This window comes from Oncorhynchus mykiss, chromosome 18, assembly GCF_013265735.2.
Source record: "Oncorhynchus mykiss isolate Arlee chromosome 18, USDA_OmykA_1.1, whole genome shotgun sequence".
Lineage (NCBI taxonomy): Eukaryota > Metazoa > Chordata > Actinopteri > Salmoniformes > Salmonidae > Oncorhynchus > Oncorhynchus mykiss.
Genome location: NC_048582.1, coordinates 13,417,068 through 13,439,309, shown reverse-complemented (window position 1 = coordinate 13,439,309; position 22,242 = coordinate 13,417,068). Strand labels below are relative to the sequence as shown.

General features: G+C 38.7%; 1 protein-coding gene across 1 annotated transcript; it reads left to right on the top strand.

Moving 5' to 3' along the window:
* The first annotated feature begins 245 nt into the window (after positions 1-245).
* On the top strand, positions 246-17,928 carry cd80 (CD80-like protein). The gene is given in 7 exon segments (NM_001124414.1): positions 246-358; positions 446-781; positions 987-1,127; positions 1,243-1,312; positions 16,895-16,938; positions 17,034-17,357; positions 17,485-17,928. Coding segments are annotated over 7 exon segments (1,092 nt in total). The 5' UTR covers positions 246-330; the 3' UTR covers positions 17,634-17,928.
* The last annotated feature ends 4,314 nt before the right edge of the window (positions 17,929-22,242 follow it).

Sequence of the window (22,242 nt, the reverse complement as noted above, 5' to 3'; positions counted from 1 at the left end):
ATGCCTTTATCTGAACTTTCCCAGTCACAGATTGAGCCTTGTCCTGGACACAAAAGGATGCTCAATGGAGAATCTCCATTGAAAGTGTTTAGTCCAGGATTACGCTTAATCTGTGTCCAAGAAACAAACTGGCCCGCAACCAAATCTCATTTAGGTCCCCAAAAAAACATAGGGCTGGCCCTGATGATTGATCTGACTTAGACCTTTAGCACCCATAAAAAGACAAACAAACAAGAAAGTGGTTTGTCTGTACAGCAGCAAAGAGTGCTCTAACAGACCACTGCTACACAAGCAGGAGACCAATCTAATCAACAACACACATTTGAGACGATGCTGAGAGTTGTGGGACATCTGTTGTGTAAGACAATTATTTTGTTACTACATGTACTTAACTTAAGAAACAAATCAAATGTTTAATGTAATGAATGACCTGATCTGTTTCTAGGTCTCTTTATATGCTGTCGGGGAGCTGATGGCTTGACAGAGACACTGGTGGAACTTGGACAGAATACAACCATAAACTGTTCTCTTAACATAGAAAGTGCATACTGGTACATTCAGCACCAACCACAGCCTCCACTGGCCATACTCCACTCTTTCACTAGTAATAGTCCTGCTGCGTTTTATTACAATAAGAATTATAGACAGAAATATTCATTACTAACAGGACATAGATTGTTAATACAGAATGTAACAGTAGATGATTGTGGAGTGTTCTACTGTGCAAAAAAAGAAGAGGGTAGATTGATATTTAGCAATGGTACCAGACTCATGACTGCTGGTAAGTGCACATTTTATTCAATGATGAATTCCTTTCAATATAACATAAATCTTTATTGAAATACATCAAGCGTATGTTGTCCCAACGCTGCGTGTGTGATGCACTGTATACCAACTTAATGTACTTTAATTGTAAAGTGGCATTGTGTGGATATCACTACATGCATATTTAATATAGTGATTTTTCCATGTGCATTATTGCACAGATGTTTATGCTGACTATCCCAATCAGACAAACCAGACATCCAGCTATCCAAACCAGACCTCCAGCTACAGGTCATCATGGGAGAACTGTCTTTTGTTCATTTACAGTGTTCTGAATGTTATTCTGATGGTTATGATCCTGGGTGAGTAAATGGAAATACGAGATTTGAAATATTTTAACATTTTTTGTCATTTACAGAGAATTTACATATTGATTTTGTTTATCAACTTTTCCCATTTTGTTGGTTTATATTTCAGTGCTAATCTTGACCTTGCCATGTCAGAACAGGAACTCAAAACTAACATCAAGACGCCAAATAGACCAGAGGTAAATTACTTTTTGTAAAGATCCTAAACAGTTGCATCTGTCTCAGCTAATTTGGACCAATAATTTAGCTTAAAGCTGCAATATATACTTTTAGGGCTATCCAACTAAATTCACATAGAAATGTGAGTTATAGATCTGTCTGTCAAGTCTAAGAAGCGGTAGATCTGTTCTGTGTGTGCTATTTCTATGCATCCCATTCTTAAGATTTGTTTTTGCGTCTTTTACTTTCCTTTTTGTACACCAGCTTCAAACAGCTGAAAACACAATCTTTTTGGTTATGTAAAATATATTTCACAGCGGTTTAGATGGTACAATCATTCTCTACATTCTCTATGCTTGTTTCGTCACATAAACTGAAATTAGGTGAACTATTAGAATTTTAGCAACCATAGTGCAACTTCAACAGTATAACGTGCTGAAAAGCATACCGATATATCATAACACTGATTGCATGCAAGTTTAAAGTAACAAATGAAATAGTCACTGCATTGTTTATTACATTTACCCCTGAAGTCAGTGACACAGCACCAAGACGATTAAATCCTGAACTTGCATCAATAATTAGTTTTGCAGTATAATGCATGATCCATAAGGGCAAGCTAAGAACATGCTTAGAAATGCTTAGTGTAAAATGATGGTAGTCGTGTGACATTGTTACAGTGATGACTAAAAGTGTCTACTGAATATGCTTTTCACTGCTAGTCAGTAATTATATTGTTTGTTAACGTTCCCCTACTTTGCCATGAGTTATACTTTACTAAAATGCGATGATGTAGTGTGTCCATTTATACATGAAGGGTCAATCCAGTTGTACTGTAACTGTCTTCTATTCAGACATCCCTCAAAACCAACTGTTTAGGAGTGCTGCAAACAAGCAAACTTTATTCAGGGCTTTGAGGCGAGTCTGTGGTCAAAGAACTGCATCAATATTATACAGGTCATTTAATCTGTGCAAATTTGCACTTGTCTTTTTGTCCTTACTTGACAGACAGATCTATAACTCACATTTCTATGTGAATTTTGTTGGATAGCCCTAAAAGTATATATTGCAGCTTTAAGCTAAATTATTGGTCCATCATCACTTACAGTGGTACACTACTACACAATTTGACCGGGTGTGTTTTAACTGGTTGAACAGCACCATCTACTGAAAATAGTAAGCACTGCAGGTGTTCCCACTGCATCCCACTGGTGATCGGTGCCACATTTTTTGGTGAATTGTTCACGTTTTCATAAAAGCATAAAACTTGGTGAGTCTACACTTGTACAGTTTGGGGTCCTGAACATTTTCAGACGTGGAGCCATCACAAAAACTCCTCCTGGCGGTCATGGCCGCCATTTTTCTATTCCGCCATAGCTAGACAATGTATTTTCTTTCATATCTGCCAAACATGATAACCAGGGCTCAACATTATTAGCACTTGTCTGCTTGGACAAGAATAATTTAGAATTAAATCACGCATAAATCACATTATCAAAACAACTCGGCTACTCAGATCAGAATTAAATCAGTTCCCTCTGCATGCAACATGTAACACTGTCCTCCCAATATCTGCAGAATTTATCAGAGTACAAGAGACAATTTATGCTTGATGTGAAAATTGAGCTCCGTACTGCATTGCTGTGTGCATCCGAAGCGTTGTAACAATGCGGAGGGCTCCATATAGCGCTGCATTGACATGATTGGTTCACTGTAAGTGGGGGCGGGAGGTCCTGAAAAACAAAAACTCACTTCCTTCACAACAGATCTTTAAAAAATAATATTTTAATAACAGTAACATGCAAAACAAACATAACAGCCTGAGGGATTCCACAAAGAAATGAGAAAAAAGTAATATAAATATTATCCACATTATATCAAATACAGACATATAGCGAATCAATTTTGACATTTTGTTTTGTATATGTTTTAAAGACTAAATAGTTTTCCAAATCAGATTTAAAAAATAAGAAAAGGGGTCTTTCTGAATTTTGATTTGTGTAACAAAAATGTTCCTAATAAAATAAAGAGATTTATGACATACTCACGTTCAATTGTGGAATCAGTGTTGTAAAATAATATGTCAAACTTAGAAATTGCCATGGTTGTATGCAATTTAAGGCCAAGATATAGTTTTACATCAGTCCAGGACACCTCACTATATAAACAATTTCAGAATAAGTGTTCAATAGATTCCGTTTCTAGTTCACAAAAACGGCATTCACTGGTAACATCAGGTATATACTTAGAAATCAAGCTATTACACAGATAGAATCTATAGATAATCTTAAAGGAGATGTTTACTTTATTGGTCACCATAAATTTGCGTGGAGTAAGCCAAGCACTGCGCCAGTTTACATCAAACGATGAAGCCCAACAAAATATCGCAGAGGGAATAGACTTCCTGTAGAAAATGTCCCTTAATAAACGATTGTTGAATTTCGTATCTAGTAGACCAATGCCATTCACCTGAATATCGGTTACAATTGGAGATATTTCAAAATATGCATTATTCTGAAGTAAAGTTTTTATCCCACTAGGTATAGCTTTAATAACAGTGTCATATTCCTTGCTTGAAACCTCAAAGTTGTATCTTTCCATAAATTCTCTCTGTGTAAATAGATTCCCACTAATATTAACTAACTGGCTGACAAGGACAATGTTTTTCAAGAACCATTTATGGTTAAATAACATCTTGTTTCTATGTACTATTGACCCATTGTTCCATATAAAACCTTTATGAGGTGAAAAGTTGTGTTTATACAACAAAGCCCAGCACATTAAAGCCTGCTTGTGAAAAGCCGCCAGTTTCACAGGATGTTTACCCACAATACATGGACATTGTAGTAAAAAATGAAGCCCTCCAAACTTCTGAAAAACAAAATGAGGTATAATATTCCAGAAACTATGAGGATGTTTTATGTACCTTTTAACCCAGTTGACCTTTGATATCTGATTGAAGAGAGTGAAGTCTAAGACATTTAGACCGCCGTCACAAACCCTGTTGGTGATAACATCTCTTTTTATCTTATGTGGCTTGTTTTTCCATATGAAGTTGTACAATAGCCTATCTAAGGTACAGCACGTGGATTTGGGAATGTCAATAGATTTAAAAAAAAGATAGGATGCACGAGATAGCTTTGGATTAAAGCACCCTTCCTTGAAGACTTAAATCCCTCCCTAACCATGAGGATAATTATTTTTGACAGATTCAGTTACAGGGTTCAAATTAAGATCACCAAATATCTTAAGGTTGTGAATGATCTTTACACAGAGGTAGGTTACACTCTCTTTTTCAGAGATGTTACAATCTGCTGGATTGACAGCTTCTTTCAAAACAAACATCTCACATTTGGAAAGATTTAATGCCAAGATTTTGGAGAACTGCTTCACGATATCCAATGATAATCTAGTTTGAGACACATTTTTCAAAAAAAGTGAAGTGTCATCCGCCTGTTGGGATATCTTGATCTCTCTGGTCTGGAATGTAAATGCCTTCAAATGGACTTTGATGAACTAATGAGCATAAGATTTTAGATACTAACAAAAATAAAAAAGGTGAAATTGGACAACTTTGTCGTATTCCTTTGTAAATGTTAAACCTTGAGGATGTTCGATGACAGAGTTTGATACAGCTATTGCCACCATTATACAGAGTTCTAATAGCATCAACAACAACAAAACGACAATTTCAAATGCTTAAGACAATCAAAGATAAAATTGTGACTTACTATGCTTTCTGAAAATCCCAAAATAGGATAACAGGGAAGTCATCTAATAGATCACAATACTCAACCAAGTCTAACAGCAGCCTCAGATTATTAGATATATGGCACCCTTTCATAAACCCTGATTGACATTCATCAATCAGATCATTCAAGGAAGGCTTTAACCTTTTTGCAAAGATTAAGGCTATAATGTTGTAGTTGTTATTTAGGAATGTGATTGGACACCAATTATCAATATTTAAGAGATCCTTGTGTGGTTCAGGTATAAGAGTAATAACCCCTTGCTTCAGAGAGGCAGGTAGTTCTCCCTTCTTTAGTCTCCTTAAAGGTTTCAAGTAAAAAAAGGTGCTATTTCTTCAGAGGTTTTGTAAAATTCAGAGGTTAATCCATCACAACCTGGAGATTTGTTATTTTTTAACTGAGCAACCCCGTACTGGATGTCTATAATGGATCATTCTTGACAACATGACCGATTGATTTCTTCACTAACCGAATTAACATTCTCTATAGAATCAAGGAGATCCTTATAATCACTCAAATTGTTATCTAAGGAGTAAAGATTCTCATAAAACTTAGTCTGATAACACCTCTCTATCCTCAGTGGTAACCCCATTAATCTTACATTTCCGAAGTATGTCGAGTTCCCCTCTACTCTCTTCCAAATTAAAAAAGTAGCTACTGTTCTTTTTGCCTTTTTCAAGCCATTGTTTTCTGGATCTTATGAAGGCTCCTCTAGCATTTTCCTCATACAATGTGTCTAGTCGATTCTGTAAATCATTCAATTTAGCTTCCTCATTAAGATCAAGATGCTCAATCTCTGTGATGTCGGCAATTGTCTTAGAGAGTTAAACTACCTGGCATCTCCTTCTTAAAGCAAGCTGTTTTCCATAAGTAATACAGGCTGAGCGGATTTTAAATTTCAGCAGTTCCCAATATTTCCCATATTCTGCATTAGATGTAGCTAAACTCCAGTAAACAGAAATTAGATTCTTAATCACATTTTTCATCATGCAATAACAATGAGTTATTTCATTTCCAATAACCACCAGAGTATTTCTTATCATCATTATTGCACATTCTTACAGTCAGCCATATGACTTTATGATCCGTCAGGACTGCAGGCAGTATTTTTACCTCTACAGTGTTGGGCTCAAGACTAGAGGTTATCGCCCACAAGTCAATTCTTGATTGTAGAGAACGATCTCTATTACTCCATGTGTATTGTTACTCTCCAGGTTTTTTAACTCTCCATATGTCAATTAAGTCCAGGCTTTGGCAGAAATTCACCAACTTGTTCACACCAATGTTAGGCCTATGGGACAATCTATCCGTCTCATTAGAATAACCCATTTAAAATCTACAACTAAAATCTGACTGGATGGATATTTTCTCAGAAGACTTAATTTCTTCAATTTCCTCTAGAAGTAAGTTATTTGGAGGAATAGAACAGTATCCATATTAGAGTTCGACCGATTATGATTTGTCAACGCCGATACCGATTATTGGAGGACCAAAAAAGCCAATACCGATTAAGCGGACAATTTTTTTGTTTTTGTTTGTAATAATGACAATTACAACAATACTGAATGAACACTTATTCTAACTTAATATATTACATCAATAAAATCAATTTAGCCTCAAGTAAATAATGACACCTGTTCAATTTGGTTTAAATAATGCAAAAACAATGTGTTGGAGAAGAAAGTAAAAGTGCAATATGTGCTATGCAAGAAAGCTAACGTTTCAGTTCCTTGCTCAGAACATGAGAACATATGGTGGTTCCTTTTAACACGAGTCTTCAATATTCCCAGGTAAGAAGATTTAGGTTGTAGTTATTATAGGAATTATAGGACTATTTCCCCTCTATACCATTTGTATTTCATTAACCTTTGACTATTGGATGTTCTTATAGGCACTTTAGTATTGCCAGTGTAACAGTATAGCTTCCGTCCCTCTAGTTAACTAGCTAGCCATTTCACTTCGGTTACAAAACGCACGAAAGTGCTGTTTGAATGAATGTTTACGCTCCTGCTTCTGCCTACCACCGCTCAGTCAGATACTTGTCTGCTTGTATGCTCAGTCAGATTATATGCAACGCAGGACACGCAAGATAATATCTAGTAATATCATCAACCATGTGTAGTTAAAACCTCTTGGTGTTAGGGGGCAGTATTTTCATTTTTTGGAAAAAAACGTTCCCGTTTTAAACGGGATATTTTGTCAGGAAAAGATGCTAGAATATGCATATAATTGACAGCTTTGGATAGAAAACACTAAAATTTCCAAAACTGTAACGATATTGTCTGTGAGTATAACAGAACTGATGTTGCAGGCGAAAGCCTTAGAAAAATCCAATCCGGAAGTGCCCCAGGTTTTGAAAGCGCTGCGTTCCAATGACTCCCTATATGGCTGTGAATGTACCATCAACGAGCTTACGCTTTCTACGTATTCCCCAAGGTGTCTACAGCATTGTGACATAGTTTTACGCATTTCTGTTGAAGAATAGCCGTATGGGGGCACATTGCGTAAGTGGTCACATGGTGGCCCCGACGGATATATTATCGAATAGATATTAGAAAAACACCTTGAGGATGGATTCTAAACAACGTTTGCCATGTTTCTGTCGATGTTATGGAGCTAATTTAGAATATTTTTCGGCGTTGTGGTGACCGCAATTTCCGGGCGATTTCTCAGCCAAACGTGAAGAACAAACGGAGCCATTTCGCCTACAAAAATAATATTTTGGGAAGAAAATGAACTTTGGCTGTCTACCTGGGGGTCTCGTGAGTGAAAACATCCGAAGTTCATCATAGGTAAACGATTTAATTTGATTGCTTTTCTGATTTCCGTGACAAGTTTGCCTGCTGCTAGCAAGGCATAATGCTATGCTAGGCTATGATAAACTTACAGCCAACGCTAGACAAGCGTTTGTGTAAAGCATATTTTGAAAATCTGAGATGACAGGGTGATTATTAACAAAAGGCTGTGTTCCAATATATTTCACTTGTGATTTTCATGAATAGGAATATTTTCTAGGAAGATTTGTCTGTTGCGTTATGCTAATTAAATGTCAGATGATGATAACGGTCCCATTCATGGGCTGGGCGTCACTACAGGTTAACTAGTGATTATGATTGATTGTTTTTTATAAGATAAGTTTAATGCTAGCTAGCAACTTACCTTGGCTTACTGCATTCACGTAACAGGCAGTCTCTTTGTGGAGTGCAACGAGAGAGAGGCAGGTCGTTATTGCGTTGGACTAGTTAACTGTAAGGTTGCAAGATTGGATGCCCGAGCTGACAAGGTGAAAATCTGTCGTTCTGCCCCTGAACAAGGCAGTTAACCCACCGTTCCTAGGCCGTCATTGAAAATAAGAATGTGTTCTTAACTGACTTGCCTAGTTAAAAGGTTTTTTAATTTTTTTTAATTTTTTTTTTATTTTTTTTTTTTAAATCGGCGCCCAAAAATACAGATTTACAATTGTTATCAAAACTTTAAATCGGCCCTAATTAATCGTCCATTCCAATTAATCGGTCGACCTCTAATTCATATACATTACACGACACAAATAATCTGTCCATGTGGTTGATGACCACTACTAGCCAATGTCCATTGGTGTCCATTTGAGTAAACAAACATTTCCCTTTGAAATTGTGTGCTAAAATTGCAACACCAGCTGAATAATTAGTCCCATGGCCCCCCCAAAAAATGACATTGCCCCAATAATTATAGTCCTCTTTGCATGAATGTGTTTCTTGAACAAATACAAGATCTGCGTTGCAGTCCTTACAAAAACAAACAAAAAATCCTATGCAATCTCAACTCTACCCTTTCTATAAAAAGTTGCTTCATATATGTATTAACAGAAGTCTTAACTTGTAAACAGTAACACCATAATTCAAAAATAGAACGCTCAGTTTGCAGTGGGGAAGGAGCTACCTTGTAAACCCACCGACAGAACAAATCACCCCGGTCGTATTTATTTTCCGTCGGTGAAAAAGGCTCGGATTCCCCTGTAGTATCCACCTGTAGTAGTATCCACCCTTTCCTTGATTTCGGACCTGTTGTACAAGAGGCCACAATTTTGCCTTTGCTGCCTTGTCTGCTGCAGTCAGGTCCTCACCGAATCTAAATTCTCTCTTTCAGAAAGGTGCTTTCCTTTGCTTTCTTCCAAACTGCATCTCTCACTGTGCGAAAAGCAAACGGAATGATGATCGAGCGGCTGACGATGGTATCTTGTTTCTTCCCAATACGATGAGCGACATCCACAGACATATCCATATATCCATCGGGGAAGTCCGGTGCCACACGGTTACAGGTGTATCTTACTAAGCGCTTCACATTCTCAGGTCCTCGGGGACACCGTAAAGCCGTAGCCCCCACCTTCTCCGGTATCGCTCTGCTTCGGATAAGCGCTCTTGCAGGCCTGCGATGGTCTTCTCCTGTACAGTGCATTTCTCAGAAGTAGCAGTGTTTGCAAGTTTAAGCTCTTCGATACTCTTATATGCATGATTCAGAGAGATCTCGAAGTCAACTATTTATGTGTTTTCACGTATAATTTTCTCCAGACCATCGGCTCTTTCGTTTATCTTTGCAGATAGCATCGATTATGTTGACCTGTATGTAGTTCGCGCAAAGACAATTCTTTGTGTCTTTTTGGGTGCAGGACTTTTGACTGCATGTTCAGAATCAACCGAATGTCCAGAATTCGCCATTTCTTCTCCCGAGGAGTCAGATGGCGGTTTTTCTCCAATGTATGAGTGCTCAGCTAGAAACGGCCTACTCCTCCCTTTGCTCTTTCGCACATTTTTTTCTTCCATTTCTCAAAGTTTCAGATCAAATTAGCGGTCAACTAAGCGTTGTTCTCTGTGTTTACTATAAGCCAAGTTCCGTTACATTTAAGTTTGAGAGGGACAAAAAGTTAAGGTTACTCGGAACAAGCTGAAATCTCGTATGCACTCGCCGCCATCTTCCAACCTACCCTTCACAACAGATCGCGGAACAGCACAGAGCTGTTGAGCAGAAGTGCAAGAAGTATGAATGCCCTGACCTCTGCATTACCGTAAATGCTGCACGGCCAATGCAGACATCAGGTTGACAATGCAGCGCCTTTAATTATTGTAAACTCAAAAACAAAAAAAAAGTTCCTGGAGTATCCAGGGGTTCTTCAAATTGAAACTGTGGGGGAACCCCTATAATTTCTTCGAATAACCCCTTTTAATGGATCTTCCAACATTTTGAATACACTTTTAGGTTTCATTTTTGAATAATAATAATACACATAACAATTACACAATATTTTAGTTGTCAGTGTTTATAATGGTTTTAGTGGCAAAGCAGAATTAGAAGATCAAAATATGAGGTTAACTCCCAGCAGAGCCCAAAGTGTAATGGTGCGGCAGGTAGCCTAGTGGTTAGAGCGCTGGGCCAGTACCGAAGACGTGGAAGTCGATCATGGCAGCCCCCGCACCTCTCTGATTCAGAGGGGTTGGGTTAAATGCGGAAGACACATCTTAATTGAATGGATTCATTTTTTAATAGTAATTAAAAAATAATAATAACAGTAACATACAAAACATAACAGCCAGAGGGCTTCCACAAAGAACAACTGATTAGGTATAGGAATGCCTTGCGGGTTGATGTTCTCTGTCTCCGTAGCCAGAATGATTTTGCAGTGCATGGTGATCGAACAGGTTTCCTTTTAAACCATTATCAAAAAAACCACAGTCTAACATACCAATACCACTTGACATAACTTTGTATGCCTCCTCTTCTGTATACCTACAGACACAAAAGTGAGGAGTTCTTTAAATTGTTATGTTAAGTGCCTGCACCTGCTGTCCTTTCAAATTAAAATCCAAACGTTTCAGTTGGGCAGTTAGGTTCCTGCAAGAACCCTCACCTATTTAGGAGGTTCCTCGATTAACCCCACCTACTACATTTATTCGATTAACTTTGAGGATCTTAGAGGAGAACCCTTATTGAAACACTCATTTTAAGAGTGTAGGCCTGCATTGACAGGCACAATCGGGCTTTCAATCATGCAGTCGTGATATGCGTTTTTTTTTTTTTTTTAAATCAAAGCGAGCCTAGTCGTGTGCACATTTGTTGATATTCATTGCTAGTTAGGGAGTTGTTTGCCCAGTTATAGCCCATGCTGGGTCTTCAATCAAAATCCTGGAAAATTCCTGCTGTGTGCCAGTAGGGCGTAGCCAGAGGAGAGAGAGCGAGAGAGAGACATTTGTGCAGCTGGTAAAATAATGATATACAACCGACTAACTAGCCAATTCAAAACATATTGTGTAGTTTGCCTGGTTCTCGCTAGTTAACAATGCATGTATGAATGTCATTGTCATGTCCTAAAATAATTTTCCACTGGCTCTCGCAAATGCCCGGAACGCAGTTGATACTGGTGCACGGTTGACGTTGATGAAACCAATGCTGCATACTCAGGTTATAAAAACATCTCTCAATCGCTAAAAAAAAAAAAAAATGGTTACGATTCTCTATTCAATACTGGACATGTAATTCTGACAGTTTTTAAAATATTCTTAGAATAGCCTAATTGACAAGTAACTCCTATGCTGTCAACTCCCCTGAACACTGAATATTTTAACCTTACAAATAGATGAACATCTTATCTGGTTATCTTGCCCAGCTTGAACAGAGGTTATCCAAAACTGTGGATTGTTTGAATGTATTTTCCTCTGTATCTGGTTTGACTTTAAACGTTTTTTAAAAAGTGTGATTTGTTTGCATTAAAGGCTATATGTAATGATTGTTTATTTCCGTTATTCCCATACAAATTTTAATACATACCTGGGAATTAAGATATGTAAAAACCAAACAGAAAGGGCGCATTGAATTTTAATCCCACCACTGATAATGTTAGAGGTTTGTTGCTTGGTTGTTAATTAAGGGAGATGTCTTTAAACGGTTGTGTATTGCTGTCAAAAAAATTGAAGGATTATCGAGACTACTATATACTGCAATGGCATTGGATGTTCCCAAAGCAACGATTAAACAAGTCGACTGGCTGGTTTAAATGGCTGGTTTAAATGTGCTTGATTTTGGTACATCCTATTATCTTTAAGACTAGAAGGATCAAGAATTGCCTCCAATTTAAGGATAGGATTTGAAATATATTCCAAATCTTGTTTTTACAAAGGTTGGTGGCATTGAATTTCTCCTAAAATGTAACAGAGCTAAATATAATACCCCTTAAATTAAATGGCGAAGTAGTACGCCATCGTTGTTGATGCAATAGCTCCATGCCTTATAATACGTATACAGGGATATTTCATTCTTCAGAGGAATTTGGAATTCAGTTTCAGCGTCCTATTAAATGGTTTATGCGTTAAGGATAAAAAGTGCACTAATAATTTTATTAGGAAGATGAGTACCGAGCCTTCTTTTCCTCCTGCAAAACTATACTGGAATTATAGAATTGGGAGTGCGGTATGGAATTTAAGGAGAACATAGTGTCAATAACGAAGTCCGTGAAGTGTCTTTAAAAAATATAAATGTAATATATCCAGTAAACTAGGTACTGACAATTTAAAATTGATATCGATGAAGTATGTTCTGTCAAATTGAGAATGAAACTACAAGTGGTGTTCTTTGAATGTATTTGCAGTAAGATCTTTTGGATGGATGTACATGTATTTATTAGATCAACTGGTGCTAGGGTTCGTCTTGATGGTAAAGGTGTTTTACTTTTGTTTCATGATTTATATCAGATTAAAGAATATACAATGAATCTGCATGTGTCACGTATTGACGCTGGAGAGACGAAGCAGGTAGGGAAGAGCGGGAGCAGACGTGACAGCATGGTAAATATTATTTACAGTACATACATGCAAGTGGGCAAAAAATCCAACATTATTTTTTTAAATGATTGAACTCGAATTTTATTTTGAAGTGGTGCATAATCTGAAAAACTGTAAAGCAAAACGAACCCTAATTGCCTGTGAAACCTTGTACATTTTTGTTTACTTATGTATACCCCATAATCCATAGTTTCGGTGTTATTTGGTAGATTTTTTTGTAAGATGTTTGTATATTGTGATATAAGTGTTGTTAATAATAAAACACACATATATATATATTTATATATAGTGTATATATACTTTCTTAAATACCTCCCCACCTTAGCCATTTGATCCCTGGTTCATTGAGTGAGAGAATTATTTTATAAAGACAATGTTTTTGCTTGTAATTATGTTGCAGGGATGCAAACCATCCTCCTGGTGATTCCAGGAGAGCTACTGGATGTACAGGCTTTTGCTCCAGCCCTGCTGGAACACACCACATTGTAAAACAGCTGCTCAACAGGACCTTGATAAGCTGGTGTGTTCCAGCAGGGTTGGATCAAAAGACTACACACCCAGAAGCTCTCCAGATGGAGGTTGACGGACCACATGTGTTTTACACAGTAGCCCATCAGTGTAGTATTTTACTTTGTGGGGGGTTAAGTGCCTTGCTCAAAGCCACAACAGCAGGAGATACTATATAATACATGGGATCAGAGACCAGCAGCCTTCCATTGTCAATACCAGTGAAAATAATGAATGCTATTTTGTGAAGTGGTTCCATGCATCATACAACACAGTTTTCAGTCACCTTTTTGGCCCATGGCTTTTACAGACCTTTTTGGCCCATGGCTTTACAGACCTTTTTGGCCCATGGCTTTACAGACCTTTTTGGCCCATGGCTTTACAGACCTTTTTGGCCCATGGCTTTACAGACCTTTTTGGCCCATGGCTTTACAGACCTTTTTGGCCCATGGCTTTACAGACCTTTTTTGGGGGGGGGGGGGGGACAAGTGACTTGCTCCTCCATATATTTATATATTCTTAAGTCCATTCCTTTACTTAGATGTGTGTGTATATGTTGTCAAATTGTTAGGTATTACTGCACTGTCGGGGGCTAGAAACACACGCATTTGCTACATCCGCAATAACATCTGCTAAACACGTGTATGTGACCGATACAATTTGATTTGATATGATTTGAGCCTTCAAACAAGTAAAAAATGGTTACTATCAAGCCCTGATAACACAAAGGGTGATTGATGTCTACCTTCGGCCACTTCAGTGATTCTAAAATTACTAGATGAAAGCTTTGAAAAACGTGGAGGGGAAATATATTTGTGTTGTAATTAATCATTGGACAGTAACGAAAATGTGTGTTATTAATGATTAAATCCATAATTTCATGAAAAATCTGTCTACCGAACAAATGTAACTGTTCTTATGTATGTAAGAAGTGTTTTGTAAAGACGGTCCGTTCCTGTTATCTCAATGTTGATAGGCCTGTATTAGTGGTGCGCGGGTCAGTTGTTTGTTCACACGCAATTTAAAAACCCATTGGCAACCGCCGGACTATATGTGATAAAGTGAAAATATGAGGTCCTCACCCAACCCAAACCCGCTAATATAGAAAATGCGTGCACGCTACAGTCAGAGACCGCAGAACGATTTTTTGACAGGTGTTGCAGAATTTGGTTTATTGTTGCCTGATTTTATATGTTTCTGCTCATCATTTCCGACATTTTGGTAGGCTATTTGTTAGTCAACTTGTCTGTAATTAGATACTTGCAGCTTCTCTTCTGTCATTCTCCACTCCTGTTCCCCAGTCCAAATGTAGCCTGTGTGTGTAGGCCTATAATTCTACTGCAAGAAATGCTTCACTCTGCATTAGGAGTTAATAATACAGCTGTGTGAGGTTATAGACGGTAAATGTCCAGATATCAGTTTCCATTTAACCCATCTGAACAGTAGGCTACAGTTCCCTTGATGTGCCATAGGCTTATTTGAAATCCCTGTGTTGTGACTGTGGAATTTGTATAGCACCTCACAATCATCACACATAACATAGCCAGCACTGATAGCATCCTCTTTAGCCACTATCAAATCTTCCATCTCTACTATTTTTATTCTCAACTGTCCATTTCGCAGCTTTTCTGTTATTGAATTAAACATGGCCCTTTTTGCCTTATTCGATCAACAACTGTTTGTGTCCTTTGCAAAAGCATTAGGCATGTATGTTATGTGGCATGCTTGGCACACATAGTTATTTTAGCCTTGGACTTCGCACTAATGCCAGGTAGCCTTAAAACCTCATTGAGTATATTCAAAGAAACATAATAAAAACATCCCTATCAGAATCCCTAAATTTAAGCTACAGATAAAATAAATACACGCGTGGGCTGTGTCGCAATCGACCACTCCGCCTATGTCGCCCTTCCGCAGCTGAGGTGGAAAGTGGCAGAGCTATAAGCTGTTTGTCAGACCATGAGACATCGCGAAAATCGGTCATCTCACCAAAGCTTCTGTATGCATCCGAACGGTTTGACCTACAAACTAATATGATCACTGTATAGAAAGGGGAGACTCATGAACACTATGGAGTTCTTCGTTTTGTCATGGGACTGGTCTAAAGGTAACCCAGGGAAGTATGGAGGTAGTTTTGTTCCAACAGAAATAAGGGGTTAAATATGTGTAAAAATATATAGCGAGATATATTTCCTGAGCTTTCTTATATCTCTTAGATATAGGACAGTGTCACGCCCTGACCATAGAGAGCTGTTTATTCTCTGTTGGTTGGGGCGTGATAGTGACTAGGGTGGGTCATCTAGGTGATTAGTAATTTATGTTGGCCTGGTATGGTTCGCAATCAGAGACAGCTGTTTATCGTTGTCTCTGATTGGGGATCATATTTAGATAGTCATTTCCCCATTGTGCTTTGTGGGATCTTGACTATGGATAGTTTCCTGTTAGCACTATTATTTAGCTTCACGTTTGGTTTGGTATTTTGTTCTTTTTGTTCGGTGTACATTTAATAAAGGAAAATGTACGCCTACCACGTTGCACCTTGGTCCACTCATTCAAACAATCGTGACAGACAAACACTTCAAAAACGTATTCCTTATGCTTTATTTTTTGACTGTCTTTTTTTGTAGCCCTTTATCAATGCGTTTCTATGGGCTATATAGCAGTAAAGGCCAGATGGAATATATTTTTTATACCTAAAGGGGTCCTACAATTCAAAATCAAATAGCTAAATGATCCATGGTATGACCTTAAAACAATTCCAAATGTCAGACTTTTAAAAATTAAATAATTAAAAAAAACTGAAATGTAGCCTGTAGATAGAACAATATTTGTGATTTTTTTAAAGGTATTTTTTCTTTTTTACTAAACCCTCCCATCACCCACTCATGTTTCATCCAGACAATATTTAATGACCTTAAACTCACCTGTAATGGCTGTTTGAAGAAGAGGAGTGTCTGATGCAGACACACAAAACAGAAAATAACTACCCACAAAACACAGGTGGGAAAAGGCTACCTAAGTATGGTTCTCAATCAGAAACAACGATAAACAGCTGCCTCTGATTGAGAATCACACCCAGCCAAACACACAGAAATAGAAAACATAGAATGCCCACCCCAACACACGCCCTGACCAAACCAAAATAGAGACATAAAAAGGATCTCTAATTTTAGGGCGTGACACCACCCTTCCTAAGGATATAAATGCAGCGACTGCAGGTTATGAGTCTACCTACGCATCGCTAAACTGGACTGCAAGCGGACTGCTGTACGTCTGTTACCTGCATTACCTTCAGTTACCACAGTTACAAGTAATACCATGCAGACCTTATCTTTTGGCTAGTTTACATCTTAGAAACAAAGAGTAGGTCTGTATTGTTTTTGTTGCTTTACAAAGTCATTTTAATGCACAGTAAATGAACAGTTTCTTAGGTTAGGATTGGTTGCTCAGCCTCCTTTTCATGTTCAGCCAGGCCACTGTGTTTATAACCCTGCTAGTCTCGTTCCCAACCATAACATGCTCTATCACGACTCCACAGGTGCTGGTTGCCGGTTTGTGTGATCCTGTTGATTGGACCCCAAGGTATTCATTTCAAATAGTCATTTAGTATTGTAGTGTCAAATGGATTAATTGGAGGCACATTTTTATGTCTCTGTTTTTATGTCTCTGTTCCAAAGTCTCTTCGCAGGTCAAAGTTGAAGGCTTCAAGGGAGATAATGTTATCTTGCCTTGCACATACATTGAGAAGAAGGAGCATAAAAATGTCACCATTTTTTGGCAAACCGCAGATGATGCGACTGTCTACAGTATTATTGATGGAAAAGCAGATTTGACCAAGCAAGACTCTCAGTTCATCAACAGAACCAGTATGTTCTCTGATGAGTGGACAAATGGCAACTTCTCTCTCCTACTGATTGATCTCAATAGCACAGATAGTGGGAGTTATTCATGTTTCATACCAACAGAGGACATTCTTCGTCAAGTGGAACTTTCTGTTCAAGGTTTGTTTACAACCAAGTGTAACAGCCTATTTTATCTATACAGTATTGGAATTTCCCTTAACAGTTTTAAGAAGTTGATGATACAGTATGATAACACTATGAAAAAATGTCCCTCGGTATTATACAGAGAAACCAACTCCTGAGCCTAAACCAACTCCTGAGCCTAAACCAACTCCTGAGCCTAAACCAACAAATAGCAGCAGTGTGAGCCTCAGAGGACAGAACCTCAGCCCCTTCCTGTTTCTCCTCCTCAGTCAAATGGTCTACCTTCTTTGACTCACAGCATATAAATTGGTCATTGTGCCATTTTATGTGGCTTTGTTTTGCAACTTCTCTGTGTTCAATTGTCTGAAATATATTTTCTCGCTATATGTATGAAATATGAAACGGAAAATATAGGCTACCACTTGCTAGAACTTTTTATAGATGTGATGAGTAAATGCATCACACTTTTTTAAACGTGGGTAATCTGTGAAATCAAAATAGGAAATACATTTGAAATAGGGTTGAAGTAAGATTGTGTAGTGTGTCACTCCTATCAATGAAGCTTCAATTACAAGGCTATTAAAGTTATATACAGCCAATTGACTGTCATTTTGGTGAGAACTTGAGATTGAACATATTTGTGTGTTTTTTGTTGTTTCAATTAGCTTTTTCTTTTACTAAGACATTTTCTTTAACTTAAAGTAAACGTTCACTTCCTCAATACTCTTGAATAAAGTCCGTTTGCAAAAAGGAATAGCAACAATGGTTTGATCATGTGGTTGCACATGTCTCAAGGTCTCATCACTCACTGCTCACCGGTGGTGCCTGTCCATTCTGTAAGACCATTATTATGAATTCGCTTATTCATTTTACATTCATTTTACAATGAATGAAGTAAGTCTGTCTTCTGTTCTAAAATGTATTTAGAAGGACTGAGAAGCTCAGCTCTGGTGACTGTTCAAAAGGACATTCTACTTCCAAATGAATGAAAATAAAATTATACTGACACCATCTGAAATATAATTTCCACCTCCAGAAATGAGCCCAACAAACGTATTGGTAAAATTTTTGTTGAAATGATTTTAACATATTGGACCATGCATATAGCCTATGCATGGTCCATATTATCAGGTATCATATTCACAATAAGTAATATCATCTGTAGCCCAACTGATGCAGCAGAGTGGTGATAAATAAATAGGTAAAGCATTGGGTTGCCTGTCTGCATTTAACCTATTGGGCTAATCATTAGCTCGATCCCAAATGTGAACTTTTAACCATTTAGAATCCTATTGATGTATTTTATGTCCACAAAACGTTCATAAGCACAGTGAATTGAATGTATATATAAGATTCTCTGGTCTCATGAAACCAAGATTGAGCCTGAATGCCAAGTGTCACGTCTGGTGGAAACTTGGCATCATCCCTACAGTGAAGAATGCCAGAAGAACTATGCATTTCCTCCAACCTCTGAACCACCTGAATGGGTAGATGGGCCAGAGGTCAGTGTCCGTTGTGGGAATATGAATATACACTGAGTGTACAAAACATTATGAACACCTGCTCTTTCTATGACAGACTGACCAGGTGAATCCACGTGAAAGCTATGATCTCTTATCAATGTAACTTGTTAAACCCACTTCAGTCGGTGTAGATGAAGGGGAGTTGACAGGTTAAAGACAGATTTTTAAGCCTTGAGAAAATTGAGACATGAATTGTGTACGTGTTCTTTCAGAGGGTGAATGGGCAAGACAAAAGATTTAAGTGCCTTTGAATGGGGTATGGTAGTAGGTGACAGGCACACCGGTTTGTGTCAAGAACTGCGACATTGCTGGGTTTTTCATGCTCAACTAATCAAATCGATTGATTTATAAAGCCCTTCTTACATCAGCTGATATCAAAAAGTGCTGTACAGAAACCCAGCCTAAAACCCCAAACAGCAATGCAGATGTAGAAGCACGGTGGCTAGGAAAAACTCCCTAGAAAGGCGAGAACCTGGGAAGAAACCTAGAGAGGAACCAGGCTATGAGGGGTGGCGATAAATGACCAGCAGGGTCAAATGACAATAATCACAGTGGTTGTCGAGGGTGCAACAGGTCAGGAGTGAATGTCCTCAGGAGTGAATGTCAGTTGGCTTTTCATAGCCGATCATTCAGAGTATCTCTATCGCTCCTGCTGTCTCTAGAGAGTCGAAAACAGCAGGTCTGGGACAGGTAGCACATCCGGTGAACAGGTCAGGGTTCCATAGCCGCAGGCAGAATAGTTGAAACTGGAGCAGCAGCACGACCAGGTGGACTGGGGACAGCAAGGAGTCATCAGGCCAGGTAGTCCTGAGGCATGGTCCTAGGGCTCAGGTCCTCCGAGAGAGAGAAAGAAAGAAAGAAAGAGAGAAAAAGAGAGAGAGAATTATAGAGAGCATACTTAAGAACCTCTTTGGGCGGAGATCCCGCTAACGGGATCGATATGACAACAGCCAGTGAAAGTGCAGGGCGCCAAATTCAAAACAACATAATTAAAATTCCTCAAACATACAAGTATTTTACACCATTTTAAAAATACACTTCATGTTAATCCCACCAGTGTCCGATTTAAAAAAGGCTTTACAGCGAAAGCAAACCAAACAATTATGTTAGGTCAGAGCCAAGTCACAGAAAAACACAGCCATTTTTCCAGCCAAAGAGAGGAGTCACAAAAAGCAGAAATAGAGATAAATTAATCACTATCCTTTGATGATCTTCATCAGATAACACTCATAGGACTTCATGTTACACAATACATATTTTGTTGTGTATTTTGTTCGATAAAGTTCATATTTATATCAAAAAATCTCAGTTTACATTGGCGTGTTACGTTCAGTAGTTCCAAAACATCCGGTGATTTTGCATAGAGCCACATCAATTTACAGAAATACTCATAATAAACATTGATAAAAGATGCAACTATTATGCACGGAATTATAGATACACTTCTCCTCTTTAATGCAACCGCTTTGTCAGATTTCAAAATAACTTTACGGAAAAAGCACACCATGCTATAATCTGAGTACGGAGCTCAGAGACCAAAACAACCCAAACAGATATCCGCCATGTTGTGTAGTCAACAGAAGTCAGAAATAGCATTATAAATATTCACTTACCTTTGATGATCTTCATCAGAATGCACTCCCAAGAGTCCCAGTTCCACAATAATTGTTTGTTTTGTTCGATAATGTCCATCATTTATGTCCAAATACCTCCTTTTTGTTTGCGCGTTTAGCCCAGTAATCCAAATTCACGACGCGCGATCACTAGGAGCAGACGAAAAGTCAAAAGGTTCCATTACAGTCCGTAGAAACATGTCAAACGATGTATAGAATCAATCTTTAGGATGTTTTTAACGTAAATCTTCAATAATGTTCCAACCGGAGAATTCCTTTGTCTGTAGAAATGCAATGGAACTCAAGCTAACTCTCACATGAACACGCGTGTCCAGCTAGTGGCTCTCTGGCAGACCTCTGACTCATTCCCCTCTCATTCGCCCCCCACTTCACAGTAGTAGCATCAAACAAGGTTCTAAAGACTGTTGACATCTAGTGGAAGCCATAGGAAGTGCAATTTGACCCCATTCGGCCAAGAGTTGAAAAACTACAAACCTCAGATGTCCCACTTCCTGGTTGGATTTTTTCTCAGGTTTTTGCCTGCCATATGAGTTCTGTTATACTCACAGACATAATTCAAACAGTTTTAGAAACTTCCGAGTGTTTTCTATAAAATATACTAATAATATGCATATATTAGCAACTGGACCTGAGTAGCAGACAGTTTACTCTGGGCACCTTATTCATCCAAGCTACTCAATACTGCCCCCAGCCCAAAGAAGTTAAATTCACACAGGACACCGGATAAGACAGGAGAAATACTCCAGATATAACAGACTGACCCTAGCCCCCCAACACACTAACTATTGCAGCATAAATACTGGAGGCTGAGACAGGAGGGGTCAGGAGACACTGTGGCCCCGTCCGACGATACCCCCGGACAAGGCCAAACAGGCAGGATATAACCCCACCCACTTTGCCTGAGACAAGGCCAAGTATAGCCCACAAAGATCTCCCCCACGACACAACCCATGGGTGGGCGCCAACCCGGACAGGAAGATCAATGACTCAACCCACTCAAGTGACGCATCCCTCCTAGAGACAGCATGGAAGAGCACCAGTTAGCCAGTGACTCAGCCCCTGTAATAGGGTTAGAAGCAGAGAATCCCAGTGGAGCGAGTTTCTCATGTGTATCAAGAATGGTTCACCACCCAAAGGACATCCCGCCAACTTGACACAACTGTGAGAAGCATTGGAGTCAATATGATTAGAACGTGCATCGAAGATGTAATTTCCATAGCAACGATTAAAACATTCCCAAACCAGAAACCGGGGATTGATGGCAGCATTCACGTGAAACTGAAAGCGCGAACCATTGCTTTTAACCAGGGCAAGGTGACCGGAAACATGACCGAATACAAACAGTGTAGCTATTCCCTTCGCAAGGCAATCAAACAAGCTAAGCATCAGTATAGAGACAAAGTAGAGTCGCAATTCAACGGCTCAGGCACAAGAGGTATGTGGCAGGGTCTACAGTCAATCACGAATTACAAAAAGAAAACCCGTCACGGACCAGGATGTCTTGCTCCCAGGCAGACTAAATCACTTTTTTGCCCGCTTTGAGGACAATACAGTGCCACTGACACAGCCCGCAACTAAAACATGCAGACTCTCCTTCACTGCAGCAGACGTGAGGAAAACATTTAAACGTGTTAACCCTCGCAAGGCTGCAGGCCCAGACAGCATCCCCAGCCGCGTCCTCAGAGCATGAGCAAATCAGCTGGCTGGTGTGTTTACGGACATATTCAATCAATCCTTATCTTA